At 41.5% G+C, this 18,773-nt stretch overlaps 1 protein-coding gene, 1 pseudogene and 2 gene segments (V, D, J or C); 1 reads left to right on the top strand and 3 right to left on the bottom strand.

Moving 5' to 3' along the window:
* LOC127235735 (ribose-5-phosphate isomerase) overlaps nt 1-18,773 on the top strand; it is an 877,486-nt gene that overhangs the window by 482,543 nt on the left and 376,170 nt on the right. The window lies entirely within an intron of this gene.
* LOC127235736 (serine/threonine-protein phosphatase CPPED1-like) lies at nt 1,886-2,745 on the bottom strand (annotated as a pseudogene).
* LOC127235740 (Ig kappa chain V-II region 26-10-like) lies at nt 10,099-11,156 on the bottom strand. The segment is given in 2 exon segments: nt 10,099-10,733; nt 11,098-11,156. Coding segments are annotated over 2 exon segments (579 nt in total).
* On the bottom strand, nt 15,776-16,332 carry LOC127235864 (immunoglobulin kappa variable 1-16-like). The segment is given in 2 exon segments: nt 15,776-16,158; nt 16,278-16,332. Coding segments are annotated over 2 exon segments (438 nt in total).

The raw sequence follows: 18,773 nt of genomic DNA on the forward strand, positions 1-18,773 counted from the left end.
ATGGGGAGCATGGGGGAGGGGAGAGGGAGTTAGGAGGAAGAGGAGGGGAGAGGTAGGCATAACATAGCAAGAAGATTGAGTCAGGGAAAGAATAGAGGACAGCAAGAAAAGAGATACCATGGTGGAGGAAGCCATTACAGGTTTTAAGAGAAATCTGGCACTAGGGAAATGTCCAGAGATCTTCAAGGATAACCCCAACTGACAGTCTAAGTAGTAGTGAAGAGGCTGCCTTGAATGCCCTTCTCTGATAGTGAGATTGATGACTAGCTTATATGCCATCCTCAGACACCCACAGCTAAACACTGGGTCAAACTATTGGAATCCAGTTGCAGACAGAGAGCAGTGATGACCCCCTTGGTCAAGACCAGGATGGAGAAACCCACAGAAGCAGCTGACCTGAACAAGGGGGAGCTCATGAACCCAGGAGCTGGGTCCAGTATAAGACTAACCCAGATCCCCTGAATGTGGGTGTTAGTTAGGAGGCCTGGGAAGTCTATGGGGCCTCTGGTAGTGGATCAGTATTATCCCTAGTATACGAATGGACTTTGGGAGCCCATTCCATATAGAGGGACACTCCCTCAGCCTAGACACATGGGGGAGGGCCTGGGCCTTGCTCCAAGTGATATGACAGATTTTAAAGATCCTTCATGAAAAGCCTCATCCTCCCTGGGGAGAAGAAAGAGGATGGGAGGGGGTTTGGTGTGGGTGATAAGGGAGGATGGGAGGGTGTGGGAACTGGGATTGACATATAAAATAAGCTTGTTTGAAATTTAAATTTGAAAAAGAAAAAAATTAAAAATACTTACATAAATGCATATATATATATATATATATATATATTGCATATAGTTCAAATGAAGCTATACTACTTGGGGTGATAATAAAGAAATAAGAAAGAAAAAAGAAGAATCTCCCTTGCTCTCTTCTCTCTCTGGCCCTCCACTGCTGCCCTTTCAACATGGCTCCTTTTCTGCCTCCCCACTCAGCTCTGCTGCCTCTCTTCTTACTCAGACAAACTCTGCTATGTGTTTAGGACCCAGTCCATTCTCAAAACCCAAGACAAGTCACATAGTTTCTTTTAGACTAGTGATGTCACAGTCGCCGGCCAGTGAACAACAACAATATCTTGTACATTGCTCTAAGTTGTTGAGGATTCCCTGATAATAAACAATTGGCTGAACCTTGAGGTTGGGGCGTACGTGCAGACTAAAGTTGCTTCCAACTCTAACACTAAACAGTGCCTGGGAAAACGACCCTGTGTATCTGTCTCTAGGGGCAACCAGATATTGTCCCCAAAGGCCTGCTTTGAATCTGCTCTAAAGTCTAAAGTTAGTTGCCTCTGTGAAAGGCTGTGACTGAAAATCCTCTGTAAGTCTGAGTAACATACAACATCCTAGAATTATTTTCATTCATCAAACCTATACAGCCTAAGCCAAAAGAATTCTTCTGACCATCCACACTTATATGTGTGCCCAACAAGCATAAGACACACCACCAAAAGGCTGTGGAAATAATCCTACAGCTTTTCTTATTAGGGAGGTTTAGTAGGGGCACTCAAGAAAGATAAAGAGAGAGAACAACCAGTCATATACAGTCAATAACACCACAGCTTTAACAAGTGGGGCTCCCCCAACTGCATGGACTTATTAAACACTAGCTGTCACTGCTGTATACTCCCATGGCCCTCTGCAGCCTTCTCTTCTGGATGTTTAAAGGAAAGATATCTGTCTTTTAAACATAATTAAGTATAGTATCAAGCTCTTTGGTTTATGTAAAAAGAAATCCACTCACAACCTGTCTATTCAGACATTGTTAAAAGGGACGGTGAAAATTCTGCCAAGATGAAAGGTCATGGGCATGATAATTGGGTATAATACACGGAGTATCACTCCTTCATCATCTCTTTCAGGTCAGTTCCTCTCTTGCTCAGCTCATCTGAGCTGTAGCAATAGTGAACAATTTCCTCAGCAGTGATGACCACCACACAGAACTCATGGGTGTCTTTGCCTAGCTGGCACCAGATTGCAGATAAAAACAGCAGCCCTGTGTAAGTGGCCAAAGAACATAACTCTCATATCTGATCTGGTGAGCTTGTCTGCCAGCTCCTTCAGCACAGCCTTGGTAAGTTTGAAGTATTTATCATCTTCATCAGTACTTCAGAGGAACTGCTGGATTTACTGGAAGACAATGGCTTGCCAGCATCTCTGCTGTTCTGTGATACTCAACTGCTGGGGACTTGGATCATCTTAAAAGAACTGGGAACTGAGCACAAGAAATAGTATGCCCCACTCCCATCCAAAAACTGAAGTAGGCTTCTCCTCGTGTCTGGCAGTATTCATCCATGGTCTCAACTGTAGAGGCAATGCCCAAGTCATGGTTTCCAGGGACCAGCAATAGTGCAAATCTTGGTCAAAGGTCATTAGTACTTGCTGCAGATCCTTGGTCTGTTCTTTCCCCACAGGAAGTTCTTGGCATGGTGTGGATGAGGTCATCACAGTGAACAAAGAATTTGGGTTTGGGGTTCAGCTTCTGGATGACCTCAATGGCTTGTTCAGTGAGATGGGTCTCCTAGCCCCAAGCATCACAGTCATTGTCCCAGACACCTATCAACCCAAACTGGGGGTCTCCACCTTGGATGAAATAGAATGGTTCTTTCCATTCCCTTTCCTTTTCTGAAGAAAACACATCCAGGGTCCTGCCCCAGTATCTATGGGAAACATTCCCCGCCCCCTCTGCAGATGACATGGCTAGCAACTTTCTAACGTTGCCTGGGCACCTTCTGTGGGAGGAGACAGTGACTCTGCATTGCCCTGAAGCCCTGCCTGAACAGTTTCTCTAAAAGAAATTCCCTTTTTATGGTAGAGGAGAATGTTTGTATTGTAGATATAAGAGAAAGCACAGCCAGAGACATCGGGAAAATCCCATATCGGGAAAAGAAAGTGGTAGACTGAACAAGGCCATGGGGTAAGGGTGGGTGGACACAAGGAGAGAGGAAGACAAAGACAGCATGGACAAAGGAGACCAAGAGAAAGGGACAAGTGAGGGTACCAAGGACCAAGGGAGGAAAACAAAAGAGAGACCATGATGAAAACAGTAGGGTTGGATGGAAATGAGAAATTAAAAAGGGAAGTACATGAGCTGGAGAAGTTTAGGTCCTGAAAGCAATTCTTCAAGGCTGAGTTCGAACACACCATCCAAGAAAGTTCAGAAGCAATTCCAAGCAACCATATACTTGTGAAGGCAGGCATCCAGGGTCCGGCATGAGCAGTCTAGTATGGGAAAGAACATCACACTTTTGGATACATGAGAAAGCGACAATAAACTGTGTATGATAGAATGATATGGAGAGAATATTTCACTAGGGAATTCAGGATGAACTACTGTCTACTGAGATTTTCATGGAGAGGAAAAGTCAGTGTCTTTTTTTGTGTATCCATCAGTGAGCCCACTAATCTCAAACACATAATGACAAACTAAACACAAGATCAAAGGAGCATCCTGGTTAAACTCAGGGGCCACAAAACAAAACATATGAACAGAAGAAATGAATATGGAAAGTGGGATTGTAGGATGGAAATGAAAGGCATGGTTTGAGTATATATGCATGTATAAAATTTTCTAGGAACAAACTATACCAATAAAAAAGCATAACATCTAAACCACTGTAACACATACTACAGAAAACAAAAGTAATAAATTAGTTCAAATATGAGACCAATCTAGAAACTTTAAGTAAAGCCATACAAAAGAGACTGGAATCATGGCTCCGCAGTTAGGAACATGGAGAGACATGGAGAGCCATTTTTATCATACTGTAATTAGCCAAATTGTTTGGAACAATACAGATACTGTACTATGTAGAGAAGAGAGACAACTGAGTTTGGGGGTTCTAGGAGCTTCCTTCACAGAGTAGATTTGAGCTGAGCCACAGGAGTGGGCACCATTTTTTCTTGGTATATTTTTATGAAATCGGGGATATAAAATGTGACTAAGGAGGTAGATTAGACATGAACAGGGTTCACCACTAGGGTACAGCACTTACTGTGTTTGAAGTTCCTCCCACCGGTGTTGGTTCCCTTCCCTGTTTGTTAGCCCTCCTTTCAGACACTGTATGGTTCTATCAGGTCCAACAGCTTGCGGTTGTCATTGCAACCCAGGCTACATCATCACAACTTCATGATGGGTCACTGAGGACTTCATCACTGGAATCCAACCGAGCCACGGCAGCTCTCTGAAGCTGCAGAGAAGAACCCACATTCCCCACACTCCTGTATTTTCCGTGTTTTCAAAATCAGTATCACAAGAATGATGCTACCAAATTTTCCTGACAGCTAGGGATGGAGCCTGCTCTTCTTGAACCACAGTTGTTTTCCTAAATAACTTTTGAAGTTATCCTAAATAAGGGTGCCTTAAGTTTCAAATTGCTGAATACAAATGTAAGACCTTTCCCCTCCATCAATAGGATCTCAATTTCAACGTTTCAAATTATTTAGACCAAAGACTCAAATGAGCTCCATGAACAAGGCTAGGTCTGATGGGTAAGCATTCCATATAAATGTGTTTAAAGAATTTCTCTTGTTGTAAAGAAGATATAAACTGGGAGAGTTCTTTTAATTAATTAATTTTTTGTAAACAACACATGACAAGGGAAACAAATTAAAATTGAGCTAATAACTAATTATGGCAATGCATGTTAATATTCCAATGCCGAGATTGTTCCAAAATTGTACAACTTCAAGGAAGTAAATGAGGGAAGATAAATGAATAGGCCTATGTTTCCTAGTATATATTAACTTTCCAGATGATAAATCTAAATGAAAATAACACCCTATTTTGAAATTAGTAACAATAAGGTTTCATGTTTCCTTAGAAGTAATTTCCTTGAATTTAAATTCAATTTGTAGTATTCATGACTCTAGCTTCACATAGTTAATATATGTAGAGAGAAAATTTAACAGATAATAAAAAACACTTGTTTGAAATAACAGAATCCATACTTTCAAAACAGAGAAATGAGATATGGAGCATGAATTAATAACAATAGCATCTCAATGATACTGTGGAATACAAAAAGAGAAAGATAGGTTGGTGGGGGTGATGGCTGAAACAAGACAAATGTCTGCAGATAATCTGAATATTGTGATCCCTAATGACTTGTGAAGGGCCAGGTGAAATTAAATGTTAGAGAAATGAGGAGTGGCAATGCCACATTTAGATCCTTCTAATAAAGGAGCTAATGCAGAGATAAGGTTGCAACAGAAGCTAGATCATCTCAAATTGATCCAGACCTCAGCCAACATGAGATCCTGTAACAGTAACCTTCCGAGCTCCCTCCAGATAACATTGTAGCCAATTATTGAAATGTGTGGAGTGAAGTTTTATAGAAATCTGGAAAGGGGCTCTGAGACCATCTTGACCCTGCCCTGGGCCCTCTTCATACATAGAGGCTTCAGGTGGCTGCTACAATATCTCCCCTAACCCCTTTCCTAAGGCTCTGCAGCATTTCCAGCTAAGACTTCCTGGCTTCTCCTCCACTATTGACTCCTTAGCTGATCCTATGACTCACTCAATAACATGTTCCATCACTAAGTTTGTGGCTCACAGACCCTTCATCATTCAAACTGCAGAACTCTTTCACACTCAGGGTAAGAGGACTTGCCCTAGATGCCCCTCCATTTTTGTGGGTTATTTGAACACATTGTGAATGCTGAATTGGTGTTAATTAAAGAAAACCTTGCCTCAGAAGGTGGAGCCAGCAACTAGTTGACAAGAAGTAGCCACAGAGAGTTAGAGGGACTCCACAAAATGGATAGAAAATGCATAGGAAGTAGTATGGAGGGATTTGTGAATTCGGCCATCTTTTGTGGTTTAGTATCACAGAAGAATCTGTCTCTTGCTGGGTCGCTGTCTGAGGAGAAAGTCAGATAGCTGCTTCTCTGACTGTCTTAGTTATCAGGTTTTCACCCCAGCATCTGACTCCCAGGTCTTTATTGGTAAAATAGAGCAACAGAGACTTACTTAAGAACTAAGTTTGGCTGCAGAGGCAGAGGCAATTCTGGAGAATGTAGAAACCTTCCCCTGAGCAGTGGGTCAGTGATTGTGGATCGGAAGATGTAGAACCCTTCCCCTGAGCAGTGGGTCAGTGATTGTGGATCGGAGGATGTAGAACCCTTCCCCTGAGCAGTGGGTCAGTGATTGTGGATCGGAGGATGTAGAACCCTTCCCCTGAGCAGTGGGTCAGTGATTGTGGATCGGAGGATGTAGAAACCTTCCCCTGAGCAGTGGGTCAGTGATTGTGGATCGGAGGATGTAGAACCCTTCCCCTGAGCAGTGGGTCAGTGATTGTGGATCGGAGGATGTAGAACCCTTCCCCTGAGCAGTGGGTCAGTGATTGTGGATCGGAGGATGTAGAAACCTTCCCCTGAGCAGTGGGTCAGTGATTGTGGATCGGAGGATGTAGAACCCTTCCCCTGAGCAGTGGGTCAGTGATTGTGGATCCAGTCAGTGGCTGAAACAGCAGTAGGTTCCGGTGCAACCACTGTGATGACAAAATAATAATAATAATAATAATAATAAACCCTCCATTCTACCCACCGTTAATCTCACAGAAAATCTTTGACCAGGACGGCCACTCCTCCCTTTCTACATGCGCAAAATCACTCGAAACACAGTGAAGGTGCATTTAACAGTCACTCACTTTAAATATTTTTAACAATTCAAAAAGATTTTCAGAGTCTGTTTCTGTGGTCAATGTCAGTCTATCTCTCTGTGTATCTCTGTCTGTCTCTCTCTCTCTCTCTCTCTCTCTCTCTCTCTCTCTCTGTGTGTGTGTGTGTGTGTGTGTGTGTGTGTGTGTGTGTATTTGCCTGAAGAGACATTTCCCAGCACTCTTAAGAGCTGTCTTGGTCTTGTGGATCTTACAAGCATTTCTCTTTTCTTCCTTGGTGTTACAGCTGGATGGGACTATTGATTTCTCCACTGGGAGCTTTTCAGTGAATTTAAGCAATAATATATTTCCACTTGCTGCAATATTGGGGAAGCATCTAGCAAGAAGCGCCTATCTGTCCAGGAGTCATAAGAATATTCCGCTCCCTGCAACAAACAGATCAGAGGTCACAAATCACATGTGAGCGTCTTTCATAAATTTTGAAATCTCCTGCAATTTTTTAAATCATATTAAACTTTAGAGAACAAGTACCATGTTAAAAGTTGTAGGATACATTCCTTTGATGAGAGGTAACATGGGTATAAGGATAAATATTAAAAATACGATTAGGGATTATGCTGGTTTAGTTAGTGTGAGTCTTTACAGTCCCCAAGATCCATGGCCTCACTAGCTCCAGGTCTTTAACTAGGTTTCAGCTGACAGACATGATTCCCCTTTTGTAGACTGGGCCTTATGTCCAATTAAAAAGTCCCCGGTTATCTCCAAGGTATGTGTACCACTACTGCACTGCAACCTTAGACACTCTGTCCTGGTTACTGTTTTAGTTCATAATCATCACGACCGAGTAAGACTATTGGTGGTTTCCCTTTCTTGACAGCTTGTGTAGCACATTCTGGAATGAGGAAAGCTAATATTTTAGATGAAGCTTGTTATAATTATATTTTAATTTCAGAACAACTGTTTAAGCTGAAAAATATGAAATGTATGCAGTCTCTATAATAAAATGTATCTATGGTGATGTATGGAAACTAGGAATGTTACATTTCAATTGCTATTGAAATTATAATATAAAAAGGAATTGCTATATGACATAAAGTGATTGCATATTTTGAATACATGAAATCAGTGAAATCAGTCTGGTTATGAGGTACTCATACTATTGGCAGAGAACTGCCACAATGAAGGATAATGACTGTGAGAAGGCATGTTGTAATGAGGGAAAGGGACCTTAGAACACAGTTTGAAGCACGTTGGAGACGAGAAGACAGAAATGGATTCTCGTATTAGGGTGTTGAATGAGTCTGATTACCACCTTGTGATTCTGGAAGGTATGAGGTTGTATTCATTTATCACAGGGGACACATAAACTGATACACAGAGTGTCCTTTTCCTCTTTTAGAGGAAGGTTGTCTTATGTTTTTGGAAACCTTTCATCAAATGATTATCATTTGATGTCCATTGTTTCCAGAGACATATAACATCTTATGGTGATAAAAGTCAGCTTTGTGGGCTGGAGTGATGTTTCAGTGGTTAAGAAGATCTTTCAAATGACACATTAGATACCCAGCACACACATGATAATGGATCACTATTATCCTTAACTGTGGTACAAGGGGATCTAACCCTCTTGTGGCCTCTGCAGACACAAATCAGTCATATGGCTCACTGACATACATGCAGAAAAAAAATTCCTACACATAAATTAAAATAATAAAAAATAAGAGTAGTCTTTAGTACTGTGTCAGAGATTGGACAAATGGGCTGAGATCCCCACATTTCTCAGACAGGAAACATATTTATGTAAGCTCAAATAGTTTCATCTCCATGCAAGTTAGTTTACTTATGTAGAAAAGTAAACAAAATTCAAGGGACAATGTCTGTAAACAGCCTGAGACTGCTACTCAAACCCAGAGTATGATGAAATCCATAATATGAACTAATACATAAAATGAAACAATCCACAGTTTAGACTAATCCATAGTATGAAGTAACCCATAACATGAACAAATCCATTTTATGAGCATCTTCTTTTAACCAGTTCTAAAGACTTCTTTCATATCCCATTGAGCCAGTGCCACAAGGCTCAAAATGGAATAAAAGGTCTAAACCTCAATTAGACCAAGAGCAGTAACTAGTGTTTCTCTCCACTAGACTTTTTGTGTATGGGCTGCTCCCTCATCCTTAGCATCCCTCCAAGGCCTTGTAATGTATAACTTACCTGTGTCACTCACAGTCCATTACATGTATATTTTTAAATTTCTAAAGTATATAATAAAGCAAAAAAAGCAAATAAAAAATGAACAACACTGAAAGTAAGTGGGACAGCACTAAATGAATACAAACTCATAAAGAATACATAGTTAATCAAGGACCATGTAACATCCAGGCTCTGGAAGCTCAAATACTCTCAAAGAAATTCAATGCAAAACACCTGTCTAAAAGATCAAATATCAAGAAAAAAAAGGACATGAAATGGGGGGGGGGAAACTAAATTACATTGAAGGGAATCCAACTAAGCTGGCACTAATTTCTTAATAAGAATGTAACATGTGGGAGATAATGGAGTAATATAGCAAAGCTCTAGCAAGGAACAACAACACAAAGTTCCCCTCCCATCAGTATTTATCCCTAGTATACGAATGGACTTTGGGAGCCCGTTCCACATAGTGGGATACTCCCTCAGCCTAGACACTCGGGGGAGGACCTAGGCCCTGCTCCAAATGACAGACAGACTTTGAAGATCCCCCAATGAAGGCTTAACCCTCCCTAAGGAGCAGAAAGGGGATGGGATAGAGGGTGGGGGGGCAGAGAAGGAGGGGAGGAGGGGAGGGAGAGGGAACTAGGATTGACATGTAAAGCAAGCTTGTTTCTAATTTAAATAAATAAAAAGTTCCCCTACCACCAAAAAATACAATTACCAGATACTCTTCAGAAATGAAAGAAAAAACTGACTCTAGAAAGAAAAGAAAGGTGATTTAACCTGAAAAGTAGTCTGCAATAAACCTACAAAATTTACAGAACTATAGTAGAAAAAAATTAACATTTTATCAACACACAAAAACACCAAATCAAAACAAATTAATGGACAGAAAATGTTTGAACCAACCAGAAAATATTAGCATGGATATGTACCTACCAATCATAAACTGTGTGCATACTAGGAATAAAACATGGAGTGAAAATAACAACAGCTGGATAAATATTAAAATAATTACTTATTCATCGGACAAGAAACACTTCATAAGAAAAATATAGCCTGAACTTAAGGAGTCAGACTGTACACAAAGAGAAAACAAAGGGGAAAGGAATATAAAGTATTTAAATTAAAAAATGGAATTTAAGTCAAAAGCATAATGTGACAAATGATGAGTAAACATATAGTAAAGGGGAAAGTTAACAAAGGAATGTGTCTCAGTTTCCTGCCTGCTTTATTGGATAATTTTGAGTGATGAAAACAAACAGGGCTGTTGGATCAGAATGGGTGTTCGCCCAGCTTTATGCCCATCATTTATGGTTGCTGAGAATGTGCTTGTTCATCCTTCTCCTGAGGAAATTGTATTGTTTTTGCAGCTGAAGAAAACTAAGATGCATGATCTTTGAGGTGTATCCAAGGCAGGGGTGCATGCTTCGAATCCTTCAGCTGCAAGCAATAAGCTGGAGTACCACAGCAAATCTCTCATACAGATAAGTAACACATTTGGCAGCTGAGCCACCCCAAGCAAGGATGTTTTTGTTAGAGTCTGAATCACTGTGGGAGGAGCATATGAAGCTTGCAAGCAGTAATATACTCCTACATCCTCAGGCTCCACTCTGCTGATCTTGAGTGTGAAGTCTGTGCCTGACCCGCTGCCACTGAACCTGTCTGGCACCCCAGAATACCGGTTGGAAACCTTGTAGATCAGGAGCTGTGGAGACTGGCCTGGCTTCTGCAGGTACCAATGCAAATATGTGTTTCCACTACTTAGTAGGAGGCTCTTACTAGACCTGCAAGAGATGGAGACTTGATCTCCAGGGCTGACAGACAAGGAGGGTGGAGTTTGGGTCATCACAACATCACCTCTGGAAGCTGAAATACAGACAGAGAAGAGAAAAGTTAAGGACTCACATCATGAACAATATGATATATTCTTCTTTTATATTTATTTCAAATGAGATGTTTATGTTACATACAATTCTTTATAGATTAAATTTTCTTTGTGGACAAACCAAATGAACTAAAAACTCTAAAAGGGCTTCATAGCATGAGTTATACCATCTCATTCTGTGTCATAATCTTCATTATAAAACAAGTCCTCTTCTATCTGAACCCTCCCTCTAATAGATGTAACCCTCAACGTCTTCTCCTACATGGTTAGAATACCCGAGATCAGCAATGGAACCCTGGGCTCATTCTCCCTACCCATCCTGCCATCTTACTTCCCTCTCCTCACCAGAAATCGTGAACAGCAGCACCAACAGCAGTGCAGGCAGCTTCATTTTGAGGAGGCAGTCTGTGGAGACTGATCAGTTATCACAGGATGTCAACTGAGCTTTTATCTCAGACTGGTAAGCGTGGGTCCTCTCTAGGGAGCAATATGCAAAGGCGATGGTTAGTGCTACAGTATAGATAGAGGAAAGAGTCATGCAGGCTTCTCATGAGTGCGAAAATCATATAATGTACCTTCGATGTCAGGACTGACTGACAATAGCAAAACGAAATGCGATTTATAGGAAAATAACGTGATAAAAACTGTCCATCTATATGACAATAGGCAATAAGTGTTTTGTTACAGAAACACTAGAAGTAGTGAAAATGAAAACATGTATGCAACCATTCCCTATGAGTTGAATAACTATACTTCTGCTCCTCTTTCGTCAATTTTACAGAGAAATGCCTATCTTTTTATGAATATTAAATGTAGAAATTATGAGATGTCTTTCCTGAGATGTATTTGTTTCTGCAGGATCACAAAATAATCATACTAGGAAGTCATATCTCAAATGATAATCATAAATATGTAAAAGTGATGGATATTAAAAATAATTATCATAGGAAATATGGTTTGAGAAACCTTGGAATAGAAAGATGGGTCCCTGGTGTTTGTGGCTATTGATACTTCACAGGTGAATTTCAACTCACTTGTTTTACATACATAACTTTTCATTCACCAATTATACCTCAGTGAAATTATATTCTCTCATTTATTATGTGTTCATATGCATATGTGTATAGGCATGTTCATTCTATAGTAAACAAGTGGAGGGCAGAGCTGAGCCACATGATAGTTGGTTTTGACAGCTACATATTGCATGATTAGGGAGATTTAATATTTGTACAACTTGGGAATCTTTGATTGATTGAAACTTTCTTTTTTATTAATTTATTTTATTTTATATAACAAAGTCCAATTAAATGAAAACAAACATTTATACACAATATTTGGGAATTTGGGCGTCGTTCTTTCCAAACTACTTCCTGCTGGTAAGGGGCGCTGTCATGGGGGATTTGAAGAAGATTCAGAAATCCTGGCTGTAGTCTGTAAGGCTGCTTTGTCCAGCTGTTTTGAATGTAGGATCACCTCGTACTCTGTTTCAGGCGGTCTGGCTTGATCAAACCACATTAGTCTGGAAGGAATCCACATCTTTTCATTTTCTGTGGAAACAAAAATAGAAATCCTTTTCCCCAGTAACTTGTCCTTCAACTTAAATTTTGGAGTCAAAGCATTTTTTAAATTTAATTTATTATTTTACATGTCGATCCCAGTTCCCTCTCCCTCCCTCCCTTTCTCCCTCCCTTTTACCCTCTCTGCCCTCTCACATGCACTCTAACCACCCTCCCCTCCCATCCCCCACCCCAATTCCATATGTAGAGCAATGCCATCCAGTTGGGGTCATGTAGATCTGACAGGTCATGTGAAGTGGGGACTAGGACTTCTCTCCTGTCTCTAGATTAAGGCAGTTATCCCTCCATGGGGGATATGTTCGCAAAGTCCTTTTGTGCACCAGGGATACATCCTGGCTCCACTGTCTGAGGTCCCTTAGACTGCTCAGTCCGTCTGGCTGAGACCCATATTCAGGGGGGCCTGAGTCAGTCCCATGCTGGCTTCCCAGCTATCAGTCTAGTGGCCGTTAGCTCCTCCTTGTTCAGATAAGCTGTCTGTATGTGTTTCTGCCGCAAGGTCTTGTCCTCTCCATCTGCATCTGGGTTCTAGTTAGACTCAGTGTTTATGTATGGGTGTTTGATCCTGTTTTCAACAGGCATTAGTTGAGGGCTCCATGGAGAAGTTAGTTGTTGATCTCACTCTCTGGGAAGGGCATTTATGATAGCCTTTCCACGGAAGCTCAAATTGTTAGTTGGGAGCAGTCTTGTAGTTCTCTAGACCTTTCTTTGTGTTCAATTTTATCTTCAAACCAATATTGGCTCCCTCTTTTATGTTCTCTCTCTCTCTGTCTCTGTCTCTCTCTCACTTTCCTATCTTCTATTCCTAACCAGGCTCAATCTTCCTGGTCGCACATGTTTTCCTTTCCTCCCCCTCATTTTCTCCTACTTCTCTCTCCATTCGCTGCCCCCCCCACTTCACCTGAGCTCTGGGGGACTTGTCCCTTCCCAGTTCTGTGAGGGACTTTATATGAATCTCTTAGAATACACCTTGTATCCTAGTTCCTCTGGTGATGAGAATTATAGGCTGGTGATCCTTTGCTCTAGGTCTAAAATCCATATATGAGTGAGTACATACTGTGTTGCTCTTTTTGTGACTAGGTTACCTCATTCAGGATGGTTTCTTCAAGTGCCATCCACTTGCCTGCGAATCTCATAAGTCATTGTTCCTTTCCCCAGGAGCTCTGATTCTTAGCTTCCCCAGAGCAGTCCTGGGCATACCACCTGTCCTGCTCTTAGGAAGATATTCTTATCTACTTGAAGGTTTTCCTTATCTCTTCATGAAGCTCTGAGATATTCTTGATATGAAGATATAAAGACATAAAATGTAAAATTTGCATTATGCCAGAATTTGAGTAATAACTACAGCACCTTTGGCCTGAGGACTTTTCTTGGATTCTCTGATAACTAACAGGTAATAAATAATACACTGCTCAGAACATGGAAATCTGCCCAGGCTTCCTTGGAGACTTTCTGTTATCATTCTCTTTTTTATTTATTTAAGACCTTTGTTAACAGGTGCTTGCAGTTTGTTGACTTTTTTTGTTTGTTTGTTTGCTTTAAATCAAGTTGCAAAATTTTATTACAAATTAAAAATGAAGTTCTTAAATATCTCAACTTGACCAGATATGAAACAATTTAAAAACCATTAAAGGTGTATTGAGAAAAACCAGGACCCCCCCCCAAAAAAACACTTTTGTCATTACCAAAAAGAGACACCTTGGTAAAAATAATAATAATTTTAAAAACCTATGCTACATAGATGATGCAGGTAGTTCTAGTGTATCTGGTCAATGGGCAAAAAGCAAACACTTAAGGTCTTCAGCTCCAGTCTTTGTCCATTTCTTGTTGCTGGAATTTCATATTCATTTCTTCTCATTGGATGAGCAAACCGGATGATGGTAGAGGAGATGGTAGAGGTAAGCTGGCATTTACTCAGCCCCGCCCTGCTCAGCCTTCAGTGATGACAAAATTCTCAGCTGGTGGATCGGTTGCTTTTGTCTCTTTGCCATCTTGTGGTTCAGGGTTCTCTGGGCGTACTGATGTTAAGGTGGCTGCTGACCCTGGGTCTCATCTCTTTGATTTTCCTTGCCCTCTTCATTGCTGTCCTCTCTAGGCTGTCTTTGACGAGAAGGGCCCCTGCTGAATCATCGTCAGCTGTATCTGTGGGTTTCTGTAGCCTGGTCTTGAACCCTTTGCCCATCACTCCTCCCTCTCTGCAACTGATTCCCAGGAGTTGGGCTCACTGCTTAGCTGTGGATGTCTGCTTCTGCTTCCATCAACTACTAGATGAAGGATTTAGGATAACATATAAGGTAGTCATCAATCTCATTATCGGGGAAAGGCATTTAAGGTAGCCTCTCTACTATTGCTTGGATTGTTATTTGGGGTCATCCCTGTAGATCTCTGGACATTTCTCTAGTGCCAGATTTCTTTTAAGACCTATAATTGCTTCCTCCACCATGGAATCCCTTTTCTTGCTCTCCTCTATTCTCTGTTATTCTTTAGACTGATTCACTGCCTTTGTCTCCTAAGTCCTGAAACTAAAGGTGTGGCTAACTGGTATGGCTGCTGGAATGAAAGGTATATAACACCTGGCTCTATGGCTGTGACTAGCTTTGGATTTTAATCTCCAATGGCTTTATTAAATTATGAACAATATATCATCTTATCTGTGTGTACTGTAGATTCATAGATTTGTGATTAGATGAATGAATATCATAAAGAGACAGGAAATAAAATAAATCTTACCCCTTAAAAAAAAAGATAGAGTATAGATCACTGTTGTGTTGTTTCTAAAACTATGCTGTGAAATATCTATTCTTCAATAATATCAATTTTGGGAGCGTGCTAAGAAAATACTTTACAACCCTTATGATATCATAGATAGTCTAATTCTTCATACAGTGGGATTGAAAGTCACAGGAGCTTGGCTCAATATGGTTTGATATTTGTGAGCCACCAGTGGACATAGGAATCAGAATAATTTTCTGTGAAGAGCTGCAGATAGCTGAGAGCATCAACACCCAATTCTAAAATTTCAAAACACAGCAGAGAATTGTGGATAGACAGAGAATTGTGGATACCCTTTCTCTGACACTAGTGCTCTAGCTGCGGTGAAAAATCCAGGAATGCTTTCTGCTGTCAGACTCACTCGATAATATTTTCCTGCCTTTTAAATCCTGTCACTTCAAACCAAAATTATGTATTTAAATAATGTGTTCTGGAATGCTCACAGCAGTTTCCACTGTCCCATATGAGTTCACGCTGGTGATGAAACTCAGACTCCTCAAAGAGAAAGAGTGTGTCCTTCGTGTAGACACAAAAAGGCATTGTTACTCTGTATGGCTAGAGATAAAGTTTAAGGGAGATGGGGTAAAGAGATGACAGTTTAGACTCCACTGCCTAAACAAATGACTGTATTAGCTTTGCTGAAAGTCCTGTGACATCTGAGAAACACTTTCAGTGAGTTACTCATGAGGAGGAGCAGCTGAGGCAGCCCGGCCTCTCACTTCTGCTTCCGTGGAGGTTTCTGTTATGACGTGTGTCACTGTGGGAGGGTACTCATCATACTGGACACAGTAGTAAGATGCAGTATCTTTAGACCCCAGGTTGCTGATGGTGAGAGAATAATCTGTGCCAGACTCACTGCCACTGAACCTCGATGTGACTCCATCTGCCAAGATGGATGCACCATAGATCAGTCTCTTAGGAGCTTCCCCTGGTTTCAGCTGCAGCCAGCTTAAATGGTCATGAATGCCCCGACTTGCCCTGCAAGTGATGGTGACTCTGTCTCCCAGAGATGCAGACAGGAAGGATGGAGACTGAGTCATCTGGATGTCACATCTGGTACCTAGGAGAAGGACATAATAAATTCCCACATAAATAAGTATAATACAGGACCTCCCCCCCAATGCCAAACAACAATAATTACAGTGTAACAGTGAAATTCTCATTTTATTCCCTTTTTACCTGGAAACCAGAGCAACAGGAGCCCGAGGAGCTGAGCAAGGGCCCTCATGTCCATGCTGAGTGCTGACTGCAGTGACAATGGCAGACAGTGTGACTGGCATATGAAGAAGTTCTCTGGGCTGTGCAGTGAGTGCATGCAAATCATGGGGATCCAGTTAGTGCTGGACACAGCTGCAAGACATGCTCATCTCAACCACTTCACAGAAGCCCATGGTCCACAGATGCCCATGTCAGACCACAGCCATGCCTCCAAAGGCTGCACTTCTCTTTCAAGTTTTAAAATCTTACATGGCCGTTCTAATGAATGTAAGCTCATTTTTGAGTAATATATTTCAAAGATATATTGGGGGAAACTAGACAAATATCCTGCTGTGAGGGAACATACAACAGAGAGTATACTATTAAACCTGTAACTCACTCAAATAATTCTGATTGGTCAAAAAAAAAAATACTGTGTTTTACTTGTGAGTTTGGAGTAGTCATTTCTTTACATTGAATGTATAATTTATCAGACCCATTTTAATGATTTAAAAATAAGATTATACAGCTGTGACCATGCTTACTATGGTACAAAGAGAGGAATTACACAGTAGGTACCATACAACACCTTGATACAACAACATGTATCACTTGGAGTTCCAACTCCTTATGGAAATTGAGTTGTTTTTTACTCACAGTCTAAATGGGTTGCATCTTTTCCTCAGTTTGGCATCCTCCATATTTGCTATTTTCTACCTTTGATTTCTATTTCCCACAGTTCCTCATCAGAAAGCATTGACTAGTGATGATAGACATGAATACTATACCAGAAAACACAACTACTCAATACATGCTCTGCTCTGTAGTACCAGTGATATTTTGACCTTACTCTCTTGAGCAGTAACTGGAGACGTTTTCCTGACTTATGTGACAGTCTCACTGTCCTCATGTGTGTCCCAGTCTCCAAACGAGAAGAAGCAGACGCGTTTGTGCACACTTATAAGACAAACATTGGGATACAGATGATCACGCACCTACATCTTTGCCTGGGCCATCCAGCCTTATTTATCCTGAGAAGAAGTAGAATCTATCAGACTTCAGTACCCCTGTCCTAGAGCCTTGGAATCCAGAGGGCCTTCAAGAAACCTAACTTTGAGAGGATGGACAGTGCTCCAGCCCCAGTCTGACCCTACTGATCTTCAGCATCTGGTCTTGACTGGTGTGTGTGAACAAACACCTAGGATTAAAGCAGCTTCTTCAGGATACATGATACCCTCCCCATCAGGAGGACCACACAGCAGCTTTTGTGGATGAGGAGGACCGCTGCTTTCTCTGCCTCTTCACCCCACTCTCTGCTTTCACCTGCCAGCTCTATCTCTGCCTCTCTTTGGTCTCGGAGTCTTGTAAGACAGTTCTTCCTTCTCACTTGAAAGCCAAGGATCTGGAGAAAGCCTCATTCAGGAAAAGTCAGTGCATGATAACAGGAATTCCTGTCTACCCAGAACAACATGCAAATCATTATTTTTTTTAGAACACTTGGGATCTGAATTCTTGCCATACCTACTTTTTAATGATATGTGCAAATATGAATGGAATTCCAGAAACATTCAACTTCCCTTAAGCAATGTCACTTAGCTTGGATTAAGTAATAAATTTTTTTTCTAGGTTATATCTTCCTAAGAAAATGTCTGTTGATGGTATGTATGCTTGTGGGCAGAGATGCCTTCTTTAAAAAGAATTCAACAACTTCTTCATGGCTCTCAGATTTCAACAACACATGCACTTCCTATGAGCCCCTGTGGTTATACAGGGAATGGACATCAACAGCTGTAACAGGAACAGAGACCCAGACATGGCTCTTGGCATTGCTAAGGTCTGTATGGCAGCATGGCCCAGACAGCATCACAGGCCACCCAGATCAGTATGGCCCTGGCAGCAGCAAGGACCTCAGACACCAACATAGTCTAGGTGGCTGACCAGACCCTGGGCATCTGTATGTGCCTCTGTGATAACAGGAGCTACAGACATCAACTCAGACCCTGGCTTCTGAGGAAAATGGACCCAGGCATGGCCCTCAGCAGCAGCTAGTGCCTAGAAAACACCAAAGCTCTGGGTGGCACCACACGCCACCCAGATCAGCATTGCCCGTCGGTGGCACAGTCCTCAGACACCAACATTGCCACAGGTTTCAACATAGACCTCATGTATCTGTGTGGCCTTGGTGGAATTATGGGACAGGAACATCTCCCCCAGGTGTCAGCTGTGGGAGTCCCATGGACCCTGACATGGTCATTTGCATCATCCCAGGCCTGAATGTCATCATAGCCCTAGGTAGCAGTGTATGACATTCAGATCATCATGGCCCCAGTGACAGTGTGGCCCACGGCTGCCAACAAGGCCCCAGGTTGCAGCCAAGGACCCTGGCAATAACATGGCCCCCAATAACATCAGAAGATATGGACATCAACAGAGACCCTGGTTTCAGTAGGGCCCAATTCCCAGACATAGCCCTTAGGT

Source organism: Phodopus roborovskii, unplaced genomic scaffold, assembly GCF_943737965.1.
Source record: "Phodopus roborovskii unplaced genomic scaffold, PHOROB, whole genome shotgun sequence".
In the NCBI taxonomy this organism is placed as follows: domain Eukaryota; kingdom Metazoa; phylum Chordata; class Mammalia; order Rodentia; family Cricetidae; genus Phodopus; species Phodopus roborovskii.